Source organism: Leopardus geoffroyi, chromosome A1 (assembly GCF_018350155.1).
Source record: "Leopardus geoffroyi isolate Oge1 chromosome A1, O.geoffroyi_Oge1_pat1.0, whole genome shotgun sequence".
NCBI lineage: Eukaryota > Metazoa > Chordata > Mammalia > Carnivora > Felidae > Leopardus > Leopardus geoffroyi.
In genome coordinates, this window is record NC_059326.1 from 123,621,851 (window position 1) to 123,648,462 (window position 26,612).

The following is a 26,612-nucleotide window of genomic DNA, read 5'->3' on the forward strand; positions in this document are numbered from 1 at the left end:
GGTCAGTTTCACTGTAATCCTCAGACCCTTCCAATCACCAGTTACCTTGGCGATGTCATCACCAACCTTTTTACTCTCTTAATGATATTTTTTGATTAACAGAAATTCTTGGTTTTAGTTCACTCTGATTTATCAAACTTAATTTTTGGTTAATAATTTTATGTACTGTTTAGTAAAATATAAAAATAATTCTCTCATTTTATCTTCTAGAGGCTTTGTTGTTTTGCCTTTCACAGTTATATCTAAAATCCACATGTAATTGATTTTTGGATGTAAAAGCATGTGGGTCAGATTAAATTCCCCTTGGCTTTCTAGTCCACCAAGTGCCATTTATTGTCATTACTTTTGACCAATGAATTCAACCACAAAAAATATTCTCTAACTGTAATATTTTGGTAAAAGCAAAAGTATTAAGTGTTTATTGAAGGTCCTCTTGTATGTAAATGTTTAACATTATTTTAATTCATGCTTTTAAAAATATTAAGTTAGTGTGAGCTGTAAAATATTTTTAAAGCAAAACTTCCAAGAAACTTTGAAATATCAAAGGAGTGATACTCAGTTTTATTAGGGTATTCTGGGCTTTAGCCAGTTTTGATTTGTTTCATCTCCTTCCATGCCTTTTTCTGTTAATGACATATATAATACATGGAGTAATATTTTATGGAATCATCCTTAAAGTAAAAACTACAGAACTGATTTTTAACCATTTACTTTTCAGGAAACGTTTTGATGGTAAATTACAATCGGAGTCAACTAATACTGCAAAAACCAAGAGAGATGCAGATTTTGAGGGCACAGATGAACCCATATTTGGAAAGAAGCCTAGGGTGGAAGAATCAATAAATGAAGATTTAAGGTAGTATTCCCATTGGCATAAATGTCAGTAACTCTTAAATGGTTGCGTGAAGTTTTGAAAATTACTTAAATGATGGTACTTTATGAAAGTGTTAAATTCAAGAAATGAAAAATATATTTTAGGTATATATTCATACAAAAATATAGAACATCTGTATAAGTTTGGGGAAATGGAAGACAACATAGAAGAGTCATCTTTTAATGTTTTAGAATCCAACTTGTGAGAAAGAATCGTGAAGCCTGATTTTTTTTTTAAGAAAAAAATCCCACATTTCCTTTATTTATTAATGTCAAAGAATAGGATGGAACACAGAGAGTGGAATAAATGGAAAGAATAAAACTGACCCAATGGAAAAAGTAATTGAAAAGGAATGTTAAGAGGAATTAGATTTTTACTGTTACGTGTTGGAATAGAGTGGCTCTGAATCTCAAGACTGCTTTCAGTGAGGGAGACCATGGATTTCTCTGACTGAAATAGCTGGTATTTCTCTTCTCTTTATAAAAGTTGGTGTCAGTTACTTAGGTTAACCTGTTTGTTATTGTGTGATGGATCTTCACAGCTTTACTTCTTTCTTCTTGTATGCCATATTTTGGCTTGGCACTACCATGAAGAATTTACTCTGAATTTTTTAAACTAGTTAGCTGTTGTAGTTAGCAGAAGTTACTACTGTAAACGGTGGTAGATGTGTCAGTGAAATATTTCTGATACACCGTTTTCCAATGCTAGTGGAATAGGTTACAGTATAATAGTGGCAATTTAAAATCATTGTTGCTTATTATAGTAACCCTTGGGTTTTGTTCAAAGTATGATTGGTTATTGATTTAAATAAAAATCAAAAGTAAATAAGAATAATCTAGTATAAAAATGCATCTGTTTTTCTTTACTTTGTCCACAGTCATGTCCTTTCAGAATCTAAACAGAACCTAGATGAGTATAACTTAAGATTTTGAATAGGGAACACTTCTGTTCATTATAGCAATGTCTGTATTAAGCTAGTTTATTTTGTACTCTCTATCATGTGTAATGGTTTTTATAACGAGCTTCGTGTTTTGAAGTAGTGACAATGCTTTGGAAGGGGTACTTTTTTTTTAAATAGTTACTGGAATTCAGCTGACATAATTCTTTGAGTAATCCACTTGGCATCTGTTCTGTATTTGTAAAATAGATGTTAACTGATTTTGAATTCTCAGCCTATATTTGAATAATGTGAAAACTTTTTTGAATATTCTTAATAGCCAGATTTTTTCCAATTTGTAATACTCATAATTAGGCAGTGTCCTTTTCCTTAGCAATTCATACAGGAGGCTTATTATCTAATCATAGAAAAATAATGTATTTTAACACAGCTTTAATACTTTTTTTTTTTAAGTTTGGCTGACTTGATGCCCAGAGTCAAGGTACAATCAGTTGAAACTGTTGAAGGGTGTACACATGAGGTAAGCACAAACAGTATATGGAAACTGGTGTTATAAATGGAAGTTTGCTTTGGACTATCTAATATGATCAGCAAGCCATTTAGCCTCAGGGGCTTTGGAAACAATTACAGTTTCTGTAGGGTATATAGTCAGGTGGAAGGAGCTGGGGTTTTGTATCCTAACCTGAGCTATTATCTTGAACAACACTTTATCTTGAACAGCACTTTATCTATCTACAGTCTTGGATAAATTTCTTAACCTTTTTTTTTTTAATGTTTGTTTATTTTTGAGAGACATAGAGACAGGGCACGAGGGGGGAGAGGCAGACGAGGGGGGAGAGGCAGACACACAGAATCCGAAATAGGCTGCAGGCTCTGAGCTGTCAGCGCAGAGTCTGATATGGGGTTTGAACTCATGAACCGTGAGATCATGACCTGAGCCAAAGTTCGATGCTTAACCAACTGAACCACAAGGCGCCCCAAATTTCTTAACCTTTTTGACATTGTTTTTTAAAATTTTTAAATTTGGAATAATGTGTTGGTTGTGAAGATTATAGAAGAAAATTAGTGTAAGGTACCCAGCACAGAGTAGGTGTTCAATACCCATTCATCCCCTTACTCCTAAAGTCAAGTAACAGTGCCATTTTATAGGTCACATGCTTTTTCATGTCCTGCTCTGGTTACTGATACATTGCAATTTCATTATTCGCCACAAGGTGGTAACCACTGATAGCTTGTAGTACCCCTTTTAGAAGAATTTATAAGTATAAGGGACTAAAAAAAGTTAAGAGAACTGTAACACTGTTTATACTAATAAAATCTTATTAAAAGTCTTTATTGAATAGGCAGAGTAATTCCGAATTAAAATGGCTTTTGATAAACATTTATAACCTTATTTTTTTAAATACCTGTTTTTTAGCACTTGTTTCTATGAGTTCCTTTGTATTCCTTTAGAATAGCACTTAGTTTGGAATTTGTAATACCCATTTGATCATTCAGTACTTATGTTAGACCCTATTCATTGCTCTGGTATTAAAAAAGATGAATGAATTTTTTATTCATTAAACACTTATTCAAATAAGTGTTTCTTAATGTATGCAGCATAAAATACCACATTCTTACTTATCTCACCTTTATAGATTCCATTTAGAATGTCACAGTCCTTCTAACACATTCATTATACTGGGTATTACTATTCATTAGGTTTCATAATTTACTAAGTTTCACTATTTTAAATTACGATCAGAGTCTAAGTATTCATTTTTTAAATACAATCCACATTGTGGTTATATGTTTGACCCTGAGCAACAGGAGTTTGAATGCAGATTTTTTTTTTTTTTTTTTTTTTAAAAGTAAGCTTCATGCCCAGTATGGAGTCCAACTTGGGGCTTGAATTCATGACCCTGAGATAAGAGTCAGATGCTTAACTGAGCCACCCAGGCGCCCCTAAATGTAGACTTTTTTTTTTTTTTTTTTGATAAATACAATACTGTAAATATATATTCTCTTCCTTAGGGTTTTCTTAATTTCATTTTCTCTAGCTTACTTTATCATAAGAATACAGTATAAAATACATGTATATAATATGTGTTAACTATATTACCAGTAAGGCTTCTGGTTAACAGTAGGCTACTGATAGTAAAGTTTTAGGGGAATCAGAAATTACACGTGGATTTTTGACTGCATGGGGGGGTAGGGGACCCAAACCCCATGTTCACGGGTCAGCTGTAATTGAGTTGGAAATTTACTGAAGATTTCTTAGTATTTCTAAGGTGGGTAATCTCATGTAATACTTGCTTATTTAGGTTTTGCTCTCATAAATTATTTCTAATTTTAGTGTGTATCTTATTTTGCCCCTGTGCATTATTTAAACACTAAATGGTTTAATTCTTAGGAATTTAGATACATTATGAATGGCTGCTCTCCAGATCTTTTTTTTTTTTTTTTTTTTTTTTTTTTACACTTTTATTTCAGAGAGAGCGCAAGTGCCCACACAAGCAAAGGAGAGGGGCAAAGGTAGGGAGAGAGAGAATCCCAAGCAGGCTCTATGCACAGCATGAGCCTGACACAGGTTTCAGAGAGAGAGAGAGTGAGTACCCACACAAGCTAGGGAGAGGGGCAGAGAGAAGGAGAGAGAGAATCCCAAGCAGGTCTATGCACAGCATGAGCCTGACAGAGGTGTAACGATCCCACCACCCTGGGATCATGATCTGAGCTGGGTTGGGCACTCAGCCGACTGAGCCACCCAGTTGCCCCTGCTCTCAGATCTTAACCTTTACTGGAGGAAAAGAAAGTTTCTGCTTTAGGAAATAGGGAGTAGTATTTTATTCTACATGGTTTTCTTTCATGTGGCAGCGTCCGTTTTTATGTCCACTTAGCTTTTTTGAGCATTCCTTAATACTAGGCAGTACATTACATGTGGAAAATACAAAGATAGCTAAGATAGGTCCTAGACCTTAATAAACACAATTTCTTTAGGGAAATGGACTTAAAGGGTTTTAATCCCCTTACCGTTAGATAAACATAAGTAGAGGTTTTTTGATTATTGTAGCTTTAGCATTTGTCTTGTTCTTAAAAGCAGTTATTTAGTTTTATAGTGTCTAAGACTGTAGCAGACCCTATCACTTGTACTTTTCAAGCCAGCATTAATTATGGAATGTTGAATGTTCATCAGTTCTCGAATAGTAAGTTGGTGATTTTTGTTTTAACATTAGGTTGCACTTCCTGCAGATGAAGATTATTTACCACTTAAACCTCGAGTTGGAAAAGCTGCAAAGGTCTGTACTTTGGGCAATACAGTTTGTACAGTTTTGTGTCTCTTTTCTAAAAATCTTAAAGATAAATTCTTTCAAATGAGATTTTTATACTTCCCAGTGTGTGTATACCAAGAAGAAGCTACCTGAAGTCAAATATAATGAGAACCAAATCAGTAAACTACCATGAATAAAATCATGCATGATGTGATGAGATTTTTAAAAGTGAAAGTAATGGGGGCGCCTGGGTGGCGCAGTCGGTTAAGCGTCCGACTTCAGCCAGGTCACGATCTCGCGGTCCGTGAGTTCGAGCCCCGTGTCAGGGTCTGGGCTGATGGCTCAGAGCCTGGAGCCTGTTTCCGATTCTGTGTCTCCCTCTCTCTCTGCCCCTCCCCCGTTCATGCTCTGTCTCTCTCTGTCCCAAAAATAAATAAACGTTGGAAAAAAAATTAAAAAAAAAAAAAAAAAAGTGAAAGTAATGATTCTCCACATTCTTAAAGAATTTAATGAAAAATATGTCAATCTTTCTTTAGAAAAAAAGCATGTGTGCAATGTCATACATATAGTTTGAGAAGTTTAACAAGCTTTTAATGAAACTTGAACTCTAATGCTTGTGTTAAATGGATTTTGAAGTACTGGTAGACCTTAAATGATAATTCAGATTTTCAGAGTCATTTTTCTCTAAATAAAAAACGGAGCATTTCTTCAAGTCTAGTAGATGTATTATTCTGCCTCTGCTGAGGGAACTTAAGTGAACTCGAGCAGAGTTCCCATCTGAATGGAAAGAATACCTATTTTAGGGGTTGCTGTGAAGGTTAATAATGTATGGAAAATGTGTTGCACAGTGCCTACCACAAAACATGTTGACAAATGGCACTGTTACTCTGTTATAACTAATATAACGTGTATATTAGCATAGTAAATTGAAAGATAGCAGAATTAGCTTCTGTGCCGTTTAAAGGTGTTTTTTTAGTCTTCCTGATTTTCTCTGGTGGGTGGCATAATTTTTAAATAGAATCATAAAGAAGTGTTCCCAGAATGCTTCTGGGGGGGCTAGCATCTCTTGATTTTAAGTGTGTTCTGATATGGCTAGATATTTTCATGCCAATACTATTTTTTTCTTTTATAGGAATACCCGTTCATTCTTGATGCTTTTCAAAGAGAAGCCATTCAGTGTGTTGATAATAATCAGTCGGTTTTAGTATCTGCACATACATCAGCAGGAAAAACTGTATGCGCTGAGTGAGTAGCTTTCTATTTAAAGGAAATTTTAGGCCTGTTAATATTTGTTCCTATGCTGGTTTCTGATGTTATATTCTCTTGTTGGATTGACTATTATATAATGTTCTTTTTTTATTTCTTATTATAGTCTTCGTTTTAAAGTCTATTTTGTCTGATCTGAGTGTGGTCTTCCCTGCTTAATTTTGGTTTCCATTTGCATGGAATATCCTTTTTCCGTTCCTTTACTTTCAGTCTGTGTGTGTCCTTATATCTGAAGCGAGTCTCTTCAGGCAGCATATAGCTGAGTTTTGTGGTTTTTATTCCATTCAGCTATTCTGTGTTTTTTTATTGGGGAATTTAGTCTATCTACATTTAAAGTAATGATAGATACATACTTATTGCCATTTTATTAATTGTTTTTTGGCTGTTTTGTGTTCCTCTGTTCCATTCTTGTTTTACTGTGTACTTTTTAAAAGAATTTTTGAAATAACTTTATTTTTTAATCTCACCCTTTACAAGTTTAAATTTTGGAGCTCCTGGGTGGCTCAGATGATGATTAAGCGTCTCACTTCAGCTCAGGTCATGATCTCCGGGTTCATGAGTTTGTACCCCGCGTTAGGCTCCCTGCTGTGGAGTGGCTCCCACAGAGCCACTTCAGATCCTCTCTCCCCCTCTCTCTGCCCCTCCCCTGCTAGCATGCTCGCTCGCTTGCTCTCTCTCTCCCTCAAAAATAAATAAAAACTAAGAAAAAAATTCTTTTTACTGTTTAATTTTTTTTGATTTTTGCAAGTAAAGACAGTTTTACTTCTTTCTATTTTAAATACTTTTAATGTCTTGCCTTATTGAACTGACTAGCACAGCCTAGTACAATGTTGAATGGAAGAGATGAGAGAGGACATCCTTGCCTTGTTCCTGATATTAAGTCTTCATCAGCATGTTGTTATCTATAGGTTTTTCTTATATGCTTTTTATCATTTTAAGGAAGTTCACTTCTGAGTTTGCTTGTGTGTGTTTATATGCCTATAGAATATTTTGCTATTGTATTTTGTCCAATTTTTTTTTCTGTTAATATAATGAATACATTAATTTTCAAATAATAAACCAGTCTGAGATAAACCACAAGGTTACAATACATACGGTTGTAATAAATAGCAGTATTGTGATTTATAAGATACATATTTAGTCATTTTGATGACCAAATACATGTTTCTTGTATGTATTTAGTCTTCATCCATGGTTCCTGGGTCAAGACTTCTAAAACCCTTGGAATTTCATGTGATAAGAGCAATAAAGGTCTTTTGTTACGTTTTAATGAGTTGACTTTGGATGGACTGGTTGCCAGGAGAACCAACTATGTAATCCCTGTAGAGTAGAGGGAAGAGGGCTGAGGGTTAAATCAGCCACTGACCAATGATTTAGTCGTGACTGTGATGTGAAGCTTCCATAAACCCAAAAGGACTCAGGTCAGTGAGGTTCCAGGTTGGTGAACATGTGCAGATGTTCTGGGAACAGATGTTCCAGAATAGTGCTCACCTGGATAGGAAGGGCATTGGGAGATTTTCATCCTTTCCCCATACCTTGCCCTGTGTATTTCTTTTCTGGTTGTTGTGTATCCTTTAATATAATGGCAAATATAATTAGTATATTTACTGAGCTCTGTGAACTGCTCCAGCAAATTAATCTGTACCAAGGAGGAAGTTGTTGGAACCCTCTATCTGAAATCACTTGGTCAAAAGCACAGGTATCTGGCCTGGAGCTTGATACTGGCATCTGAAGTGGGGGCTGGAGGACAGTGTTAACTGAGCCCTTAATATGTAGAATCTGTTGCTATCTCTGGGGAGTGTCAGAATTTAGTTGAATTCTCAGACACCCTGCCAATGCCTGAGAATTGGTTGGTGGTGTGAGTGGGGGACCCTCTCCCATGTTTGAATTGGGTCTAGGAATCCCCCCAAAATTCAGGTTGGTAGATACATTATTGGATTAGATTTGCTTAAATTGTGGTAAGAATTTTTGCTTCTGTTCATGAAGGATGTTGGTCTGTAGTTTTATTGTAGTATCTTTTTTTGGTTTTGGTATCAGGGTAATGTTATCTGTTTTTTTTACAGATTAGTCTGCTAAACTGATGCTGTCTGAACAGCATCATTTTTCTTCTTAAAGACACACTTTTACATTTAATGGTAGCACAAATCTCTTGATGAAAAATTCTTTTAATTTTTTCTTTCTTTTGGTAAAGATTTTATTTTTAAGTAATCTCTCCATCCAACGTGGGGCTCAAACCCCCAACTGCAAGATACTAGAGTTTCATGGTCCTCCAACTGAGCCAACCAGGTGCCACTCTTCCACCTTTTGTATATCTAAAACATCTTTTACTTTGCCTTCATTTTTGACAGATACTTGCAGTCAATAAAGAATTCTAATTCCTCTAAGAGTACTTTTTGACTTGCATAGTTTATGACAGGAAATCCCTGTCATCCTTACCTTGTTCCTCTGCAGATAATGTATCATTTTTTTCTTGGCTACTTTTAATTAAGATTTTATCTTTATCAGGGTTTTAAGCAGTTTATTTATTTTTAGAGAGAGAGAGAGAGGAGATCATGAGCTCTGGGGAGAGGGACAGATGGCGAGAGAGAATCATAAGCAGGCTCCATGCTCAGTGCGGAGCCATGCTCCATCCCATGACCCTGGGATCATGACCTAAGCAGAAATCAAAATTGGACACTCAGCCCACTGACCCACCCAGTCACCCCTTAACCAATTTATAAGGAGGCTTGATGTAGTTTTTTTCATGTTTCTTGGACTTTGGGTTTGTTTTTCCATGTTGCCTCTGGCTTCTCTTCTTTAAGGTCTCTGATTACTATTACATTGGACTACTTAAAGTTGCCTCATGATTCATTGATACTGTGTTCATTTTGGGCCTGTTCTAATGCTGTATCTTCCAATTCATTAATCTTTGCTTCTGCATTGTCTAATATGTCATCAATCCCATTCCATGTATTTTTATCTCGGATGTTGTTATTTGTTATTAGCTCAGATTTTCCTTGCTGGAAGTTTATTTTTAAATAAACTTTAAAATATTTAAAGTTGGTGGTGGTTTTTTTTGTTTTTTGTTTTATTTCCCATTTGTCTTCTTACTACTTAACTTTTTTTAGCTTTTGAACATATGGAATACTGTTTACAAACTGTTTAAATGTCTTTGTTACTGCTTTTTTCATTTGTGTTACTTCTAATCTGTTTTGATTGACTTTTCCCTGCGTTATAGGTCCATATTTTCCTCCTCCTGCATATTGTTTTGATGGAATGTTTGGCTGTTGTTAATTGTCATCACTGTCTTGGAGCAGTTTGATTATGATGTGACTTTACATAGTTCTTCTCATGTTTCTTGTGCTTGAGTTTGTTGGGCTTCTCAGATCTGTAGGTTTATTATAGTTTTCATCAAATTTGGGATAATTTCAGCAATTTTTTATTTCAAACATTCCCCATCCTCCTTTTTCCTTGGGATCTTCACTTAAACTTGTATCATGCCACTTTAAGTTGTCCCACAGCCCACTTACACTCTGTTTATTATTATTTTGTTTTTTGGAGTTTATTCTGTGTTTTTCACTTTGGACAGCTTTTCTTGTTAGGTCTTCAAGTTTATTCATCTTTTTTTCTGCCATGTCTAATCTGATTTTAATTCTATCCAGTGTATTTCAAATCAGACAGTGGATTTTTCATCTCTACAAGTTTGATTTGGGTCTTTTAATTTTTTCCATTGTTTTTTTCTTACTGCTTTGTCTTTGTCATTCAGTTTGCTAATGTTTCTAGGTGTGATTCTTTTTCATTTTTCCTGCTTGGGTTTATTGTATGTCACATCTGTAGATTAATATTTTTCTGTTTAAAACAAATTTAGGAAGTTTCTCACTGTTATTTTTTCACATAGTTTTTTCTTCTTCCTCACTTTGAATCTTCCACTGGGACACTGAGGTTGTCTCTTTTCCTTTCTTTAGATTTGATAATTTTTGTTGATCTATCTTCATATTTACTGATACTTTGTTCTGTCATCTCAAATCTGCTCTTGAACCCATCTAGTGAATTCTTCATTTCAGTTATTATACTTTTCACCTGTAGGGTTTTCATTTATGTATAAGTATAAACACAATATCTCTCTGTTCAGATGGCCTGTTTATTGAATAATTACCCTCTATTTCCTTTAATTCTTAGAATATGGCTTCCTTTCATTTTTTGGACTGGTTTCTGATAGCTGCTTTGAAGTCTGTGTCTGCTAAGTCCAATATCTGGGCCCACTGAGAATTAGTTTCTCATGACTGCTTTTTTCCCTAAGGATGGATCATACTTCCCTGTTTCTTTTATCTTCTAATGTTTTGTTCGAAAGTGGACATTTTAGATAATATATTGTAGCATCTCTATATCCTTTTTTCTTTCATATCTTTCTCAAAGTTTGTGTTTGATCATGTTTGGATAGCTTTTAATTTTTTGTTTATTTAACTATTTGAGAAATATGGTTATATGGTTGTGATATTATTATTTCCTCAAATAGGTTATAAGCCTTTTGTGGGCCAGACTGTTTTTTTTGTTGTTTTTGGTTTTTTTTTTTAAATTTTTTTATGTTTATTTATTTTTGAGACAGAGAAAGACAGAGCATGAACGGGGGAGGGTCAGAAAGAGAGGGAGACATAGAATCCGAAGCAGGCTCCAGGCTCTGAGCACAGGCTCTGAGCCTCAGCACAGAGCCCGACGCGGGGCTCGAACCCACAGACCTTGAGATCATGACCTGAGCCGAAGTCGGATGCTCAATCGACTGAGCCACCCAAGCGCCCCCAGACTGTGTTTTAAACAAGAAGACTCTACCACAATGCTAACTTTAGTCATCATGGTCTATATTTAAATACTTAATTAAATTTTCTTTAGAAAACCAAAACTACTTTATTGTATTTTGTTAATAGCTATGGAAGAACTTTTCCATAATTAGACCTACCATAATTCCAGGCAAGGACTGATTTGATATCTATTACATGTGGGAATGAATACATATGGATGAACTTATTTTTGAAACTCAAAAGAGCAAAGCTCATTTTCCAATGTTTAGTAATTGTTTATGCTCTATATGTGTATAAACAGACAGGCAGAGGCTCTCAACTTTTGGAGGCTCATTTATAGAACCAAAAGTGTTTTACTTGGAAGAAATAGGGTAACCATTAGTAATCTTTTGGTGTTAATAATTAAGTTGCATTAACTCCAAGAGACCAGAGTTAAAATTAAATATTCTTGTTTGGTTAGACCACTACATTTCAGATTTATTATAATAATTATTATTTTAATAGTTTGTTAGTAGTGATTAGAACAAGATACTCATGTTCTGCCAAGTCCATTGAAAATAAGTAATTAGGGGAAGTTGTGACAATTTATGTATTAACAGAATTTTTAAATTACATACTTTAAAGAAAAGGTTTTGTAAATACTTGATTCTTATTTGCTTTCCCATTTCTAGGTATGCCATTGCATTGGCCTTAAGGGAAAAACAGCGTGTAATATTCACCAGCCCAATTAAGGCTCTGAGTAACCAGAAATACCGAGAAATGTATGAAGAGTTTCAAGATGTTGGTTTGATGACTGGAGATGTTACTATTAATCCTACAGCATCTTGTCTTGTTATGACCACAGAGGTAATTTATATGGTGCCTCATCCAGTCTTTCCTTTTAAATTTAATTAATGTATTTATTCACTGAGAACACCTAATGCGTTTTACTTGCTCTATATAAACAAAATGTAAATCTTTATTTTCTGAGATTTACTCGACAGGGAAAAAAGTTCATCTTAAAGGTCTATTTTTAGTAATTACATAAATTTAGTTGTAAATTTTAATATTTCTATTATTTGTCCTATGATATAGATTTTTTTCACCAAATATTTTTATTTTTAATTAAAAAACGTTATTTTTTGAGAGAGAGTGCACTCGCAAGCAGGGGAGGGGCGGAGAGAGAGGGAGGGAGAAAATCAAGCCGGCTCCACACTCAGCACAGAGCCAGTAGTGTGGCTTGATCTCACAAACGTGAGATCATGACCTGAGCTGTAATCAAGAGGCAGACACTGAACTGAGCGAGCTCCCCAGGTAGCCCCGTCAATTTGTTTTCATGTCACTGACAATAAGTCTTTAAAAATATTTGGTGAGGGGCACCTGGGTGGCTCATTCGGTTAAGCCTCAAGACTCTTGATTTCGGTTCAGGTTATGATCTCATTGTTTGTGAGGTCCAACCCCTCATGGAGTTCTGTGCTGACAGTGAGGATCTGCTTAGGAGTCTCTCTCTGCCCCTCCCCCGCTCTTACCTGTGTATGTGCACTCTCTCAAAAAATAAACGTTAAAAAAAAAAGAAAATAGAGTTTTGTATACATAGTTTCATATAAGTAGTGGCTTTTCCTTCCACTTTTTATTTTTGTATCTTAGTGTTGATACAAATACATAAATAAGTTCTTTTAAAATGCCCAGTTTAGTTTCCTCCTATAATAGCAGTTAAGTTTTACTTAAAACCTATGTGTTTATATCTTATGTTTTGAATACAATCAGTTATCTTTGCTATACCAAGTACTTTCATACGTACTTGATTTATATCCCTGCATTTTATAAGGACATAGTACAACAGAGTGTAAATTAGCTTCTGGTCTGCAGAGTCAACCAAAAACATTGCTCACTTTTCATTTTGGTTCCCAAAGTAAGTTTCCATTCTCGAAACTTTTTCCCATGTGTGGAAGATTTTCTTTAACTCAAAAATCAGGATGCTGGTTGCCAGAGAGCATCCATGTTGTGAGATGAAGTAGAAAAAATCAGTAAACAGCATAAGGTACCATGTGTTGGATAGAAGATAATTTTAAGTTACTCTCATATGCTACATAGTGTGGATCTTGTGATGAGTGTTGTATGTACAATGAAGTGGCTTCATACTTGAGATATATGGAAATAGGAGTGATAATTCTCTCCATGGATTGTACCCGATTAGTAACTATTGAAAAGCCATTTATTTTGGTTTTATGAGAGAAGGAATATTATTTGATTTATGAAATGTATTTAAGATGTAATCTCCTAAAATTATTTTAATACTTCTGTTAAAAAAGCATTTCTAACATTTCTTGTTAGAAAGAACTTGTGTCACAATTTTGTGAAATCATTTATATTTTTTTAGATTTTGAGAAGTATGCTGTACAGAGGTTCTGAAGTTATGCGAGAAGTTGCTTGGGTCATATTTGATGAAATTCATTACATGAGAGATTCAGGTATATTCTGCCATGTTGTTGAGATGTGTGCCATGTATTTTCCTTAAGAAGGGCATTAGGAATTTTGAAGAACTAGTTAAATTTTGCTTTGAATTTTCATGTGCCTAGAGTTCTAATAGATTTTCCACTACATTGTGAGAAACATGATATAATACTTCAGATAGGATCTTATTTAACTTTAGTTTCTTAAATAGTAATCAGGTAAGAAAAAATGCAAATTCATACAAAACAATTGGAATTAAAACTAGTTTGTTTTTAATAGAGAATGCTCCAAAATAACTGTTAAAGAATTTTTAAAACTTTTAGCCTACAGAGTTAACTTTCTTGATTTTTCGTTACTATTTTAGTTTTTAAAAACTAAGAAATGCATGGTTATGGTAAAAAAAAAATACTAAGGATTATGAAATAAAAATGAGAAAAAATTATAATTATCCCTTTACTTGAACTATTACACTATTGTAAGGACTAGTAGGTATACTTGGACTTTTGAGTGAAGCTGGGAGGGCTAATGGTTACTTTTAAAAGTTAAATATTTAGTATGTACACAATTAAAGTAAAATTCAGTTTTTATTTAAACTAAAATATGAGTTAACCTGTATTTGTAGTGCAAGTAACAAATTCATAAAAGTAAGTTTTGAATAGGTCTGTTTTGGTTTTAAAATTCTGAATCCTGGGGGTGCCTGGGTGGCTCAGTCAGTGGAGTGGCTGACTTCAGCTCAGGTCATGTTCTCATAGTCCATGAGTTTGAGCCCTGCGTTGGGCTCTGTGCTGACAACTCAGAGCCTAGAGTCTGCTTCCAATTCTGTGTCTCCCTCTCTTTCTCCCCCTCCCCTGCTTACTCTGTCTGTCTCTGAAAAATAATAAACATTAAAAAAAAATTTTTTTTAATAGAATTCTGAATCCTGTATTGATACGTTTATGTTAGAGGAAAATTCTCACACTGATTTTTTTTTCCATTTAAATAAAAACTGACATGATTTTACTGCTCATTAAATCTTTCATATCTAGAGATCATGAGGGTAATTTGGATGAAAGTTGCCTTAGAGTAAAGTAACAGTGTGTCTTTGAAATTTGTTGCTGTATAACTTTTCTAAAAGTTATTAACTTTGTTTTCTCAAAATGAAATGGAAATACTGTTTCCATTGTCATGGGACTCTTAGGCTGTGTGAGAAGGTTCAGTCTGGAGCTACTCCAGAGGCTGTAATTGTAGAGTACATTGTGCTTTTAGTGATTTAGTCTTCCACTTTTCTACTGGGTAAATTCACGGTAAGAACCATAGTAGTTTTCAGTAGGGATTTGTAGCTAAAAGTATTTGTGTAAAGTGGCCTGCATTTCTAATTAATGAGCTTGGGATAAGATAATTTTAGATTACTTACCAATAAAGTGACTCTGAATTCCAAGGTATATTTGTTTTTTTTTTTCAGAGCGTGGTGTTGTATGGGAAGAAACTATTATTTTGCTTCCTGACAATGTCCACTATGTCTTTCTTTCGGCTACTATTCCAAATGCCCGACAGTTTGCTGAATGGATTTGCCATTTGCATAAACAGGTATTTTCTTTGTTTTTTGAAGTCTTCAATACTTATGTTAAGTTGTGATTGGTATCTTATATACTTTGTTCTTGATACCGCCCTAGAATTAACAAAAGCTTTTAATGTGAAATTACTTCTCAAGTCAAGCAAGCTCATCAGAATCAACTGACTAGCTTTTTACAAGTGTGTATTTTTTTTTTAAGTTTATTTATTTATTTTGAGAGAGACAGAGCATGAGTGGGGGAGGGGCAGAGAGAGATGGGAAGGTGGGGAGAGAGAATCCCAAGCAGGCTCTGCCCTGTCAGCACGGAGCCCAGCGCAGGGCTCAAACTCACAAAACCGTGATACCATGACCTGAGCCGAAACCAAGAGTTGGAAGCTTAACCAGCTGGGCCACCCAGGTGCCCCTTAAGTTTGTATTTCTGAGTGCCATCTTAAACCCAATATATCAGCATCTCCCGGAGTAGGGTCTTGGGAGCTCTGACTTATAAAAGCTCCCAAGTTGATCCTGGTGGTCTGCCAGGTTTGGAAACTAATGCATTTATTCATAGAGTGAGCCCTCTGAGAAGAGAATTTCCTCTAAGACCTCAGTACCAGGAAAAAGCTGGGCATTTCCTGAGCATGTGATATGATTTTTCTGTGAACACAGTCACATGTTTTCCTTTTGCTTTTGTGGTCCAACTTTTGCAGCAGTATAGGGCCTTATGGCAAACATTTGTTTATGTGTACTAAATTTATTCTTGGTTTTGTTTTCCTGCCCTCATTTTTCCTTTGTACCAATATTCTTACAAAGTATTATCTGTTCGTAAGGTCTCTAATTGTGTTTTTCTAACACCTATGTTGCTTCTGTACAATAGAAACCTAGTGGATCTTCAACCTGCTGATTTAGTAAAGCTTTGAAAACTCACTTTGGGTCAGAAAAGTCCCATTTACCTCAGGGAGCATTCTGTTTCACCATACCATTGCAGTGTAGTAACAGGCGTCTTCTTTAATTTTTAGTATCACAAGTCTAGGGTATGAATCCAAGGTCTTTATTGAAACTCAAATCATATATCTGGCCCTAATTAGGGTATTGATAAAATTGAATAGATGGTAATGTCATTTGAGAGCTGATTTTTCCACATTTTTCTCTTGCCTTGTTTTAAAAATTTTTAGTTTTTCTCTTTTTGGGATGTTGAATTCAAAAGTGTATTTCCCCAAGGTCTTTTACTTAGATCAAATACACAGTATTATTTTGAAGAAATTAAATATTATATGCCTAATTGTTTTTCATTGTTTTTACAGCCTTGTCATGTAATTTACACAGATTATCGGCCGACACCATTGCAGCACTACATTTTTCCAGCAGGGGGAGATGGCCTGCACCTTGTGGTTGATGAAAATGTAAGGGAGTAATGGTGATTCTTAATCTGTAGTGTCAGGGTAGAAGTTCATTTTTTCTTTCTTAAGTAGTTTTATAGTCCAGAATTGTTGGGTTTGTGTGTACTTGTATTTCAAAAATTATATTTAAGACTTGTGTTTGGTTCTCTGTTTCTCTTGTGCATGAATTAAGATTTTTCTTCTTTCCCAGTATTTTAAAATGCCTGGAGAATAGGGACTTAGGATGGGTTTCAGATATGTTATGTTTTGCTTTACCCCCTTTTAATACCTCTTTATCACCTTTTATTGTACCTTACACACAACTTTATTTTGTATTTTTTGTTTTACAATTTTTTTAATGTTTGTTTATTTTTGAGAAAGCACGCCTGTGAGCAGGAGAGGGGCAGAGAGGGAGAAAGTGGATCCCAAGCAGGCTCCAGGGTCATTGCCCACAGGGGGCTCATCTCATGACAGTGAGATCATGACCTGAGCTGAAATCAAGGGTCAGATGCTTAACTGAGTGAGCCACCCAGTGTCCCTGTACATGTTTTAACTCTTTTAGTGACCTTTGTTATCATTATTGTATTAAATTATTTTTATTTTGAGGAAGGTTTGGAGGTATGAAAAATGTTTGGATTTTGGTTAAATCTTATTGAAGTAATGTAGAAAAATATTTGATTCCAGGGTGACTTCAGAGAAGATAATTTTAATACTGCAATGCAAGTGCTTCGAGATGCTGGTGATTTGGCAAAAGGAGATCAGAAGGGGCGAAAAGGAGGAACAAAAGGTAATTTGAAATTTTGTTAACTTTTTTCCCTCAGGAAGCTGTATAAAGATCTAGATAGTAAATGATAAAATTGGATAAAGGTTCATCTCTTTTTCCTATATGACATTAATTGAGATATAATTCACCTACTATACATTTCATCCATTAAAATGTACAATTTAATGGTTACTGGTATATTAACAGAATTATGCAATCATTAACATAGTTTTTTTTATTGAGATATAATTCATATACCATAAAAATCACCTTTTTTAAGTGTACAACTCAGTGTATTTTAGTATATTCACAAACTTGTGCAACTACTATCTAATTCCAGAACATTTTCATTAACTCAGAAGGAAACCCTGTATCCATTAGCAAGTATTCCTCATTTTTCCTCACCTCTTCCCGCACCCCTCGGCCTTAGGCAGTCCCTAATCTACCTTCTATTTCTTTTTTCCTTTTTGAACATTTCATATAACTAGAATCACAATTTGTGTGCTTTTTTGCAGCTTCTTCTTTCACTTAGCTTGTTTTCAAGGTTCATTCATTCTATAGCATATGTCAGTACTTCATTCCTTTTACAGTCAAACGACATTTCATTATATGAATATGCCACATTTTATTTATTTGTTATCAGTTGTTGAACATTTGGGTTATTTCTCTTTATTGCTTATTGTGAATAGTGCTGTAAATATTTGTGTTCTGTAAGTTTTTATGTAAGCATACGTTTTCTTTTCTCATTGAGCATATACCTAGCAGTGGAATTGTTGAGTCATATGGTATTTCATATGTTTAAATTTTTGAATAACTGCTAGATTATTTTCCAAAGTGGCAGCTCCATTTTACATGCCCATCAGAAGGGTCTGAAGTTTCTATTTCCTCCACATCCCTGCTAGTATTTACTGTAATCTATGTGAATATAGTCATCCTAATGGAATAAAGTGGTATCTGAGGGTGGTTTTGACTTACATTTGTCTCATGGCTAATGTGGTGTTCATTTATCTCTTCATGTGCCTATTGGCTATTTGTATATCTTATTTGGAGAAATATTCAAAATCTTTTGCCAATTTTAAAATGAAATTGTCTTGTTGTTGAGCTATAAGGATTCTTTGTATACTCTGGATAGTAGACCCTTATCTATATTTTCCCATTCTGTGGTAATGTGGTCTTTTCACTTTTTGTTGGTGTCTTTTGGGGCCCCTGGGTGGCTCAGTTGGTTAAGCGTCTGACTTTTGATTTCCACTTAGGTCATAATCTCATGGTTTGTGAGTTTGAGCCCCCATCGGGCTCCACAGTGACCTTGTAGAGCCTGCTTGGGATTCATTCTCTCTCTCTCTCTCTCTGTCTCTTTCTCTCTCTCTCTCTCTCTCTCTCTCTTCTCTCTCTCCTCGCTCTCTTTCTCTCTGCCCTTCCCCTCCCCCCTTCAAAACAATGTTTTTAATTTTGATGAAATCCAGTTTATGTTTTTTTTCCTTTGTTAGATATCATACCTAAGAATGCTTTGCCTAATATCATATCTTGGAGATTTACTTCTATATAGTTTTTAAGAATTTTATAGTTCTGTATTTTATGTTTAGGTCTATAATCCATTTGGAGGTAATTTTTACATATGTTTATATACTCTTTTTGCAGGACCATCAAATGTGTTCAAGATTGTGAAGATGATTATGGAAAGAAATTTTCAACCTGTAATTATTTTCAGCTTTAGTAAGAAGGATTGTGAAGCCTATGCACTTCAGATGACCAAATTAGATTTTAACACAGGTACTATGTAATTTCAGCATAGTTTTAATGTTACGTGTAAATGAGTGTATATCTGTTTCTAGTAAGAAGATCAATATGTTGTGATTAATCTATTGTGTATTGCTAGGATATGCAGTTCCCCCTACAGTCACAGTAACAAGTACTCATTACCTTTGTAAAATCTTTAAAAAGACCTTGTTTTATTCTTTCCTTCCTTTCCTTTCTTTTGTTTTCTTTTACTGGGAGGTTTAAAGTACATTGCTCTGTGTAAAATCCAAAGACCCTTACTGAAAAATACTAGAATTATATTCCCTTATACTTCATTGCCATAAGCTCCTTTGCTTTGGGGATTTTCTGTGTGACTACGTAAGGTTAGGTTTCTTGGTCAGATCACTTCCTATATAGAAAGTGCTGTGGTTTCGGGGAGCCTGGTTGGCTCATTTGGTTAAGTGTCCAGCTTCGGCTCATGTCATGATCTCACAGTTCATGGGTTCGAGCCCCACGTTGGGCTCTGTGCTGACAGCTCAGAGCCTGGAGCCTGCTTCGGATTCTGTTCTGTCTCTTTCTCTGCCCCTCCCCACTCACACTCTGTCTTCTCTCTGTCTCTCAAAAATGAATAAACGTTAAAAAAGAAAACAAAGTATTGTGCTTCATTCTTCTGGAAATCCAAACCAGGAAGGCTTGCCCTTTATTTAACCGTGGTATAATCTTTTGAATAAAGTAGTTACTTGTATTTAATTAATAAATTATTCCCACATATTATCTGTAAATGTAACTCAAAGTCACACAGCTAGGTAGTAGCACAGCCTATCCAAAAATTCAGCATACTGAATACCAGCCCATTTATTATTCATTTCATCCTTTTACATATGTAGTCTTGTATTGTGAGGAGTGAATAGTATCCTCAGTCATCCAAAATCAAATGTCATTTGTATTGCTTTCATTACCAAGGCACAGAACTAAACCCATGCATTTTAGGGCTATTTTTTTTACTTATCCATAAGCAAAGTGATAATAACAGATAACCCACATAAACTCCTAAAGTTAGTAATATTTTATTTTTTAATGGAGAAATTGCTCTGCTTAGAAATGTTTTCTTTTAACTGCTAATGCTGAATTTGCTTGATGTCGCAGGGTCATATATTTAATTGAGCAAATATATATTGGCTTCCTATTACTTAGTAGATGCTATATGCGAAGGCAGTATAAAGGTTAAGAGCATATGCTTTGGAATTGCTCCTCTAACAGTTAATAGCAGTTTCCGTCATTTGGAGTTAGTCTCACTTTCCTCAGTAGTGGATAATAATAATCCCTGTGATCTATAATTGTTAGTCTTAAATATTGGATATATGGCACTTAGTGTAGTTTTTGTTATTTTTATAAGATAGTACTTTTATTCATGGATAAATACTGTTAGATATATTTTGAAGGGCAATGAATTTTATTAAATGGTAATTTTTATCCACTTTCCTTTTGACTGCCTTAAATGCTCTTTTATTCTTTATAGATTTTTATTCTTTGCAGTGAGGTTTGGTATCACTGATTCATTTAGATATTTATGTACCTTTGAATTTTTTCTTAGATGAAGAGAAGAAGATGGTTGAAGAAGTATTCAGTAATGCCATTGACTGTTTGTCTGATGAAGATAAAAAACTCCCTCAGGTATGATTTAGTGTCCCTAAGTGTGGGTATTAAGTGTGGTAGGGTACTTTCACTTTGCATTTCTTGGTTTTGTTACTATATATTGCACTGTTTATGCACTGTTTTAAATATATTGCATTGTACCCAGAAATAATACCTTGATTTTTATTTTACACTTCTGAAAAGATGACAAAAGGAAAGATTTGCTGCCTAAGGGAACTAAAAACTAGCATGGTCTGGAAATTACTGCTTCAGTTCCTAATACTACAGAATTATTAGTGCTAGTTAATAAATTTCTTTATTTTATTTAGAGAGAGGGAGGGAGGGAGAGAGCAAGTGCCTGTGCAAGGGGGAGGGGCAGAGAGAGAGAAACCCAGGCAGGCTCTGCATTGTCAGCAAGGAGCCTGACACAAGTCTTAAACTCAGGAACCAGGAGATGATGACCTAAGCTTGAAGATCAAGAGTAGGACACAACTGACTGAGCCACCCATGTACCCCAAGTCACTAAATTTCTTAATTCATAGGACTATCAAACAAAACACCTAATGAAAATCATATGTTTAGCAAGGAATTTAATGTTTACTCTGCTTTTAATCCAGTGGCTTCTCTTTTGACTATTAGAAATGCCTGGAATTTCTAAAATCTACTTATGACTAGGTGCCCCTCTCAGAGGTTCTGGTTTCATTGGTCTGGTGTGTGTTGTGGTTGTTAGAATCTCAGAAGCTCTTCAGCTGATTCTAATGTGCATCCAAACCTGAGAACTCCTGTAGTATGACCTAATATATGAAAATTTTGTTTTGTGAAAAGAAAGTTCAGAGGTCAGTCATACTCTGCTTATAAATGATTGCTCTGATATATAAGGGATTTATGGTAAAACTGCAGTAGGATGTTTAAAATAGTATTTAACTTACAAGATTTTCTTGTAATTTCTCTTCCAACCTGAATTACTAGTATTTGAGGGCTGAGCTATGTCTTGATACATTTTTGTTACCTTAGCATAGTTCTAATAGTAGACATGTAATGCCATTTGTTAAAGTGCTAATGAGGATGAATTCTTCAGTAATTCAATTGTTTTTAGGTGAAGTACATATTTATATTGGGTATGCCTTGTGTTTATTTATTTATTTTTAGTAGGAGCTGGCTATTATTTTTTTAAGTTTATTTTGTGCAGATATAAATGTCCTTGTGACTTAGTTTTTGGGGACAAGGTGAAGTGATGCTGGAAAATTTGAAAGAGGCAGCAGTGCATATATGAATTTTATTTAAAATATATCATTCACATTAAGGAAAGCTAGGACAGAATTATGTTGAGTTTTGAATTTAATAATCTGGGAATATGGGTTTAGTTTTGGCTTTTATTCTGAAAAGGTTATATAACATTTCTTTGAACAGCCTTCTTTCTTGATCACACATTTTTCTTACTTCGGTTTAACATTTTTGATGTCCCTTTTCTGTACATTATTGAAAAATAAACATTGTTCCAAACATAGGTCGAACATGTACTTCCTCTTTTGAAGCGGGGAATTGGTATTCACCATGGTGGCTTACTTCCTATTTTGAAAGAAACTATAGAAATTCTCTTTTCTGAAGGATTGATAAAGGTATGATTTTATTTTTATTTATTATGCCTTAGAATTGTGTCATATGGACAGTTTGAAAATTATTATTATTTTTAAGTAGTCTCCACACCCAACATGGGGCTTGGACTCACGACCCTGAGATTGAGCTGCTTGCTCGATTGACTGAGCCAACCAGGTGTCCCAACAGTTTGAGAATTATTTAGAACACTGTTTCTAGGCAGCTTTACATATATGTGCATACATATGAATGTATAAAATATGTAAAAAATGTTTAAAAGTAAATATTTACATATATATGTTTTTAAACTAGGTCCTGTGGAATGACTTAAATGCTGAAGTTGATTTTTATATGTAGTGTTATACTTCATTCAGGTTTATAGGTAAAATTTTATTGGTTTTTCTTCCTATTATTCAAGTAAGAAATGGTAACACTATACAGTGTGGGGTTTTTCAGAAGGTGCTATTTAATTATCAGAAATGGAATTGATTCTTAGTGGACTCCCTTCTATATACAGATTAAAACAATTAGAAAAGACAGGAGAATTGCTGGTACTTACAAAAGAGTTTTTCAGGATATGCTATTTTAAACTGCAGGGAGTCTAACTTAATTTTAAAGGTTATGTTGATGTTTGTACCCAAAAATAAGGTGTTAAAAATGGGAAACAAATTCAAAATGTAGTCATAAACCTGAATATGACTCATAAGTTATTTTATGTTTAATGTTCAGGTTAGAATTTTAAAAATCAGATTTATGAGAATCTCAGCACTAAGTAGAACATGTAAAAAGTCACATTTAAGAACATAACTTAGGAATTTTAGATAAAAAATTGGTTACTGTTTATACCTGGGTCCTGGTAAGGCCCTGTTGATGTTCTTTTGTTGATTATTGTTGAGGCTTATTTTAAAGAATCTTTTCTTAAAAATTTAAGTGATATTTGGTGGTGGTAAAAGTCAAATAGAACGATTGCAAATAAAGCAAAAAATGGAAGACCATATTCCCCTTCACTTCTCAGCACTACCCACTCACATACATACAAATAATACAGGACTTTTCTTTAATTTTATTTCTTTATTTTGAGAGGGAAACAGTGCGAGAGAAAGAGAGAGAGAGGAAGAGGGAGGAAGCATTAGTGGGGGAGGGAGAGAAAGGGAGAGAGAATTCTAAGGAGGCTCCTCATTGTCAATTCAGAGGCTGATGCGGGGCTCGAATTCACAAATCATGAGATCACGACCTGAGCCGAAATGAGGAGTCGTTTAACTGAATGAGTCACCCAGACACCTGATGACTTATATTTTAGACAAAAATTATACTACCCATGTTATTAGATTTTGTCATATGCATAGCTTTTCATTCTTTTTAACAAGTGAATGGCATTCTTTTGAGTTGATGAAATAAGATTTTTTAATTTTCATTTCTATTGGTGAAAATTTAGATTGATAATACTTCAGTGACTTTACTTGTATGTATACATCTTTGTGTGCTTAAACCATACAGTTTTTTGTGTGGTCCAGTTTTTGTTGGTAAAGTCTTAAAAGTGAACTTAGCCAGTAACTCTCTTCTCCCCTCAGAGAAACTGTGGTATCATTAGTTGGAGAGCCAGGAAATGTGACTTTCTGTGTTTAGAAAAGTAATCTACAGCCTCGTGCTTTGTACATTAGACCGGTAGTATCCTCTTCAAGTTAGCACCACTGGAATTTAGGAAAGACTTTTCTTTTCCCTAAATTAAAAAATTTCTGGGATGCAAGGGACATTAGATACTATTTAATCATTTTATATTTAAAATACTGAAACACATCTGGGGCTAGTATGTGGTCTTATTTTTGCAATCTCTAATAACTAATTTTGAAAAGTAATGTTTTGTTTGTACTTGAAAATTACAAAACTAGTTTTTTAGCTTAATGTACATGTTTAATCATGTAAATTTTTCATTTATTTAGGCCTTATTTGCCACAGAGACTTTTGCCATGGGAATTAATATGCCAGCTAGAACTGTTTTATTTACAAATGCCCGAAAATTTGATGGGAAAGATTTCCGATGGGTAAGTAAAATAATTAACATGTTGAAATAATTTTTTTTAACATTTATTCATTTTTGAGAGATAGAGCACGAGCAGGGAGGGGCAGAGAGAGAGACACACACACAGAATCCAAAGCAAGCTCCAGGCTCTGAGCTGTCAGCACAGAGCCCAACACGGGGCTTGAACCCACAAACTGTGAAATATGACCTGAACCGAAGTCATACCCTTAACCAGCTAAGGCACTCACGTGCCCCAATGTATTGAAATAATTTTTATTTTACCATTTGTTTTACCTAAAGTGATTTGGGCTTATATAATCTTTGAGATTTTCAGTTATAAATCTGAAGAATTTGCACCCGAGCCAATAAGCGAGTTCATCAACATTACACTTGAGATCCTTCATTTCTATCCATTAGCCAAAAACAAAAACCTCTCTTGATGAAAGAGTTTGATGATGAGGGATAAGTGTGCAGATGATTCGTGAATGCTTTAAAACATTAAAAAAAATTTTTTTTAATGTTTATTTTTGAGAGAGAGAGACAGAGTATGAGTAGGTGAGGGCAGAGAGAGAGGCAGGCGCAGAATCCGAAGCAGGCCCCAGGCTCCGAGCTGTCAGCACAGAGCCTGACTTGGGGCTTGAACCCACAAACCATGAGATCATGACCTGAGCCAAAGTGAGACTTTTAACTGACTGAGCCACCCAGGCGCCCTTAAAGCATTTAAATATATCTAGAATGTTCATTTTTTGAAGTTTAGGGTATTTAAAGCACCCAGTCTGTACTGACTGCAGTTGCACCTCATTATTTAATCTTTGACTTTTAAAATAGAGGTTTTAATAGGTTTAGACGTAATGTCTTTTCTAAGGCACAAGAAAGGAGAGAAAGGTGGAATCGTGTAAAACAGTGAATTTGGATAAAAAGTAAATTCTTAATCAGGGACAAAGAACCCATTCAGTAAACAGTTCCTGAATTTAAACTTTGTTAAAGTTAAACCCAATCTCTAAATAAACTTAGTTAGCAGAGTATAATAAAATGTTGTGTTACAGATTCTAAGAAGTTATGTACAGAAGGATAAAGCATATGAAAGAAGACACTTCATAGAGAGGGCAATCCTTATACTTAGAAACAGCAGCAAATGGTTACTTACCCAGTACACGGGGGAGCTTCCCAGGGGTGAAAAGCAGGTAGAAGAAGAGAAATTTCTAGTTTGAGTTCCAGTACAAGCCAAGAAGACTCAGGTAAATTGGGTTTTGAGAAATTTTTCAGTAGTCAGCTATTTCTTCACTTAACCTTTTGTCCTTGAAAGTGATTTTTTTCTGCTTAGAGAAGTTTCTTTTTTTTTTTTTTTTTTTCAACGTTTATTTATTTTTGGGACAGAGAGATAGCATGAACGGGGGAGGGGCAGAGAGAGAGGGAGACACAGAATCGGAAACAGGCTCCAGGCTCTGAGCCATCCGCCCAGAGCCCGACGCGGGGCTCAAACTCACGGACCGCTAGATCGTGACCTGGCTGAAGTCGGACGCTTAACCAACTGCGCCACCCAGACGCCCCGAGAAGTTTCTGACAGTAATTACTAATCATCAAAACACTGAAAAGCACTCACGGTAGAATTGTAAAGGCAAGGCATTTTTTTTTTTTTTTATTTTAAAATTTATTGAATGCTATACAAAAGAAATAGAAGTACAGTGAGATAGGTGCCATTTCTCTTTAGAAATTTTTACATAGTATTCAGAAACTTTCTCTAACCTGTAACTTTTTAAAATTAAACTTTTAAAAATTCCTATAGAATGTGATTTGTCTGTAAAGCAGTTAAGTTTCATGTTTTATATTTTAAAATAGTGTAAGTTTTAAAAATCTTTATAATTTATCAGTTTAAAATTACTTAAGTCTCCAAATACAATTGATGCCACAAGAAAATGTGTAAATAAGTGTTTTGCGACTTTACATTCTTCTTGGCATCTCAAGGACTCTAGGGTAAGACTGCAGTGTATAATAGATTATTGAACTTAAGAAAGCAAGCTTGATGACTCAGGATCATTTTATTAAACCTGAAAATCGTAACCAACCATAATCTTGTAATGATACTCTTGGGCCTTATGGAAATTCGCTTGGATTGCCTTTTCAGAATGTTCTTATCAGATCTTTTTTTAGGATTGGCTCTTTTGTTGTGTTTTTCTGGTGCCTTTGTTGCTCCCTAGTTGTTAGGTCTGTTTTTGATGCTGTCATTAATATGCATTCTTGTAGCATATTGGTTCTTAACTCTTTGAGTCAGATATTTTTTGAGAATCTGAAAACAGTGGACCCTTTCCATCAGAGAATAGTATAGAGACACTTACAGATAAAACTTTGTCCATTCTCTCTGTGGTTGAATGTCACCCTGAAATGACTTCTAACCTTTCTCCATTAGGTTCTATTCTTAATGGTGAATGGACTCTCCTGAATTCTAAGAATGTATACCAA

At 34.8% G+C, this 26,612-nt stretch overlaps 1 protein-coding gene across 1 annotated transcript in view; it reads left to right on the forward strand.

Moving 5' to 3' along the window:
- Positions 1 to 26,612, forward strand: part of MTREX (Mtr4 exosome RNA helicase) — a 106,480-nt gene that overhangs the window by 7,917 nt on the left and 71,951 nt on the right. Inside the window, exons 2-14 of the mRNA XM_045493347.1 lie at positions 719 to 856; positions 2,226 to 2,292; positions 4,985 to 5,047; positions 6,153 to 6,265; positions 11,733 to 11,907; positions 13,421 to 13,511; positions 14,936 to 15,060; positions 16,327 to 16,425; positions 17,086 to 17,188; positions 18,803 to 18,934; positions 20,496 to 20,575; positions 22,045 to 22,155; positions 24,073 to 24,174. Coding sequence (XP_045349303.1) covers positions 719 to 856; positions 2,226 to 2,292; positions 4,985 to 5,047; positions 6,153 to 6,265; positions 11,733 to 11,907; positions 13,421 to 13,511; positions 14,936 to 15,060; positions 16,327 to 16,425; positions 17,086 to 17,188; positions 18,803 to 18,934; positions 20,496 to 20,575; positions 22,045 to 22,155; positions 24,073 to 24,174 — 1,399 coding nt within the window. The remainder of the gene's footprint in view (positions 1 to 718; positions 857 to 2,225; positions 2,293 to 4,984; positions 5,048 to 6,152; positions 6,266 to 11,732; positions 11,908 to 13,420; positions 13,512 to 14,935; positions 15,061 to 16,326; positions 16,426 to 17,085; positions 17,189 to 18,802; positions 18,935 to 20,495; positions 20,576 to 22,044; positions 22,156 to 24,072; positions 24,175 to 26,612) is intronic.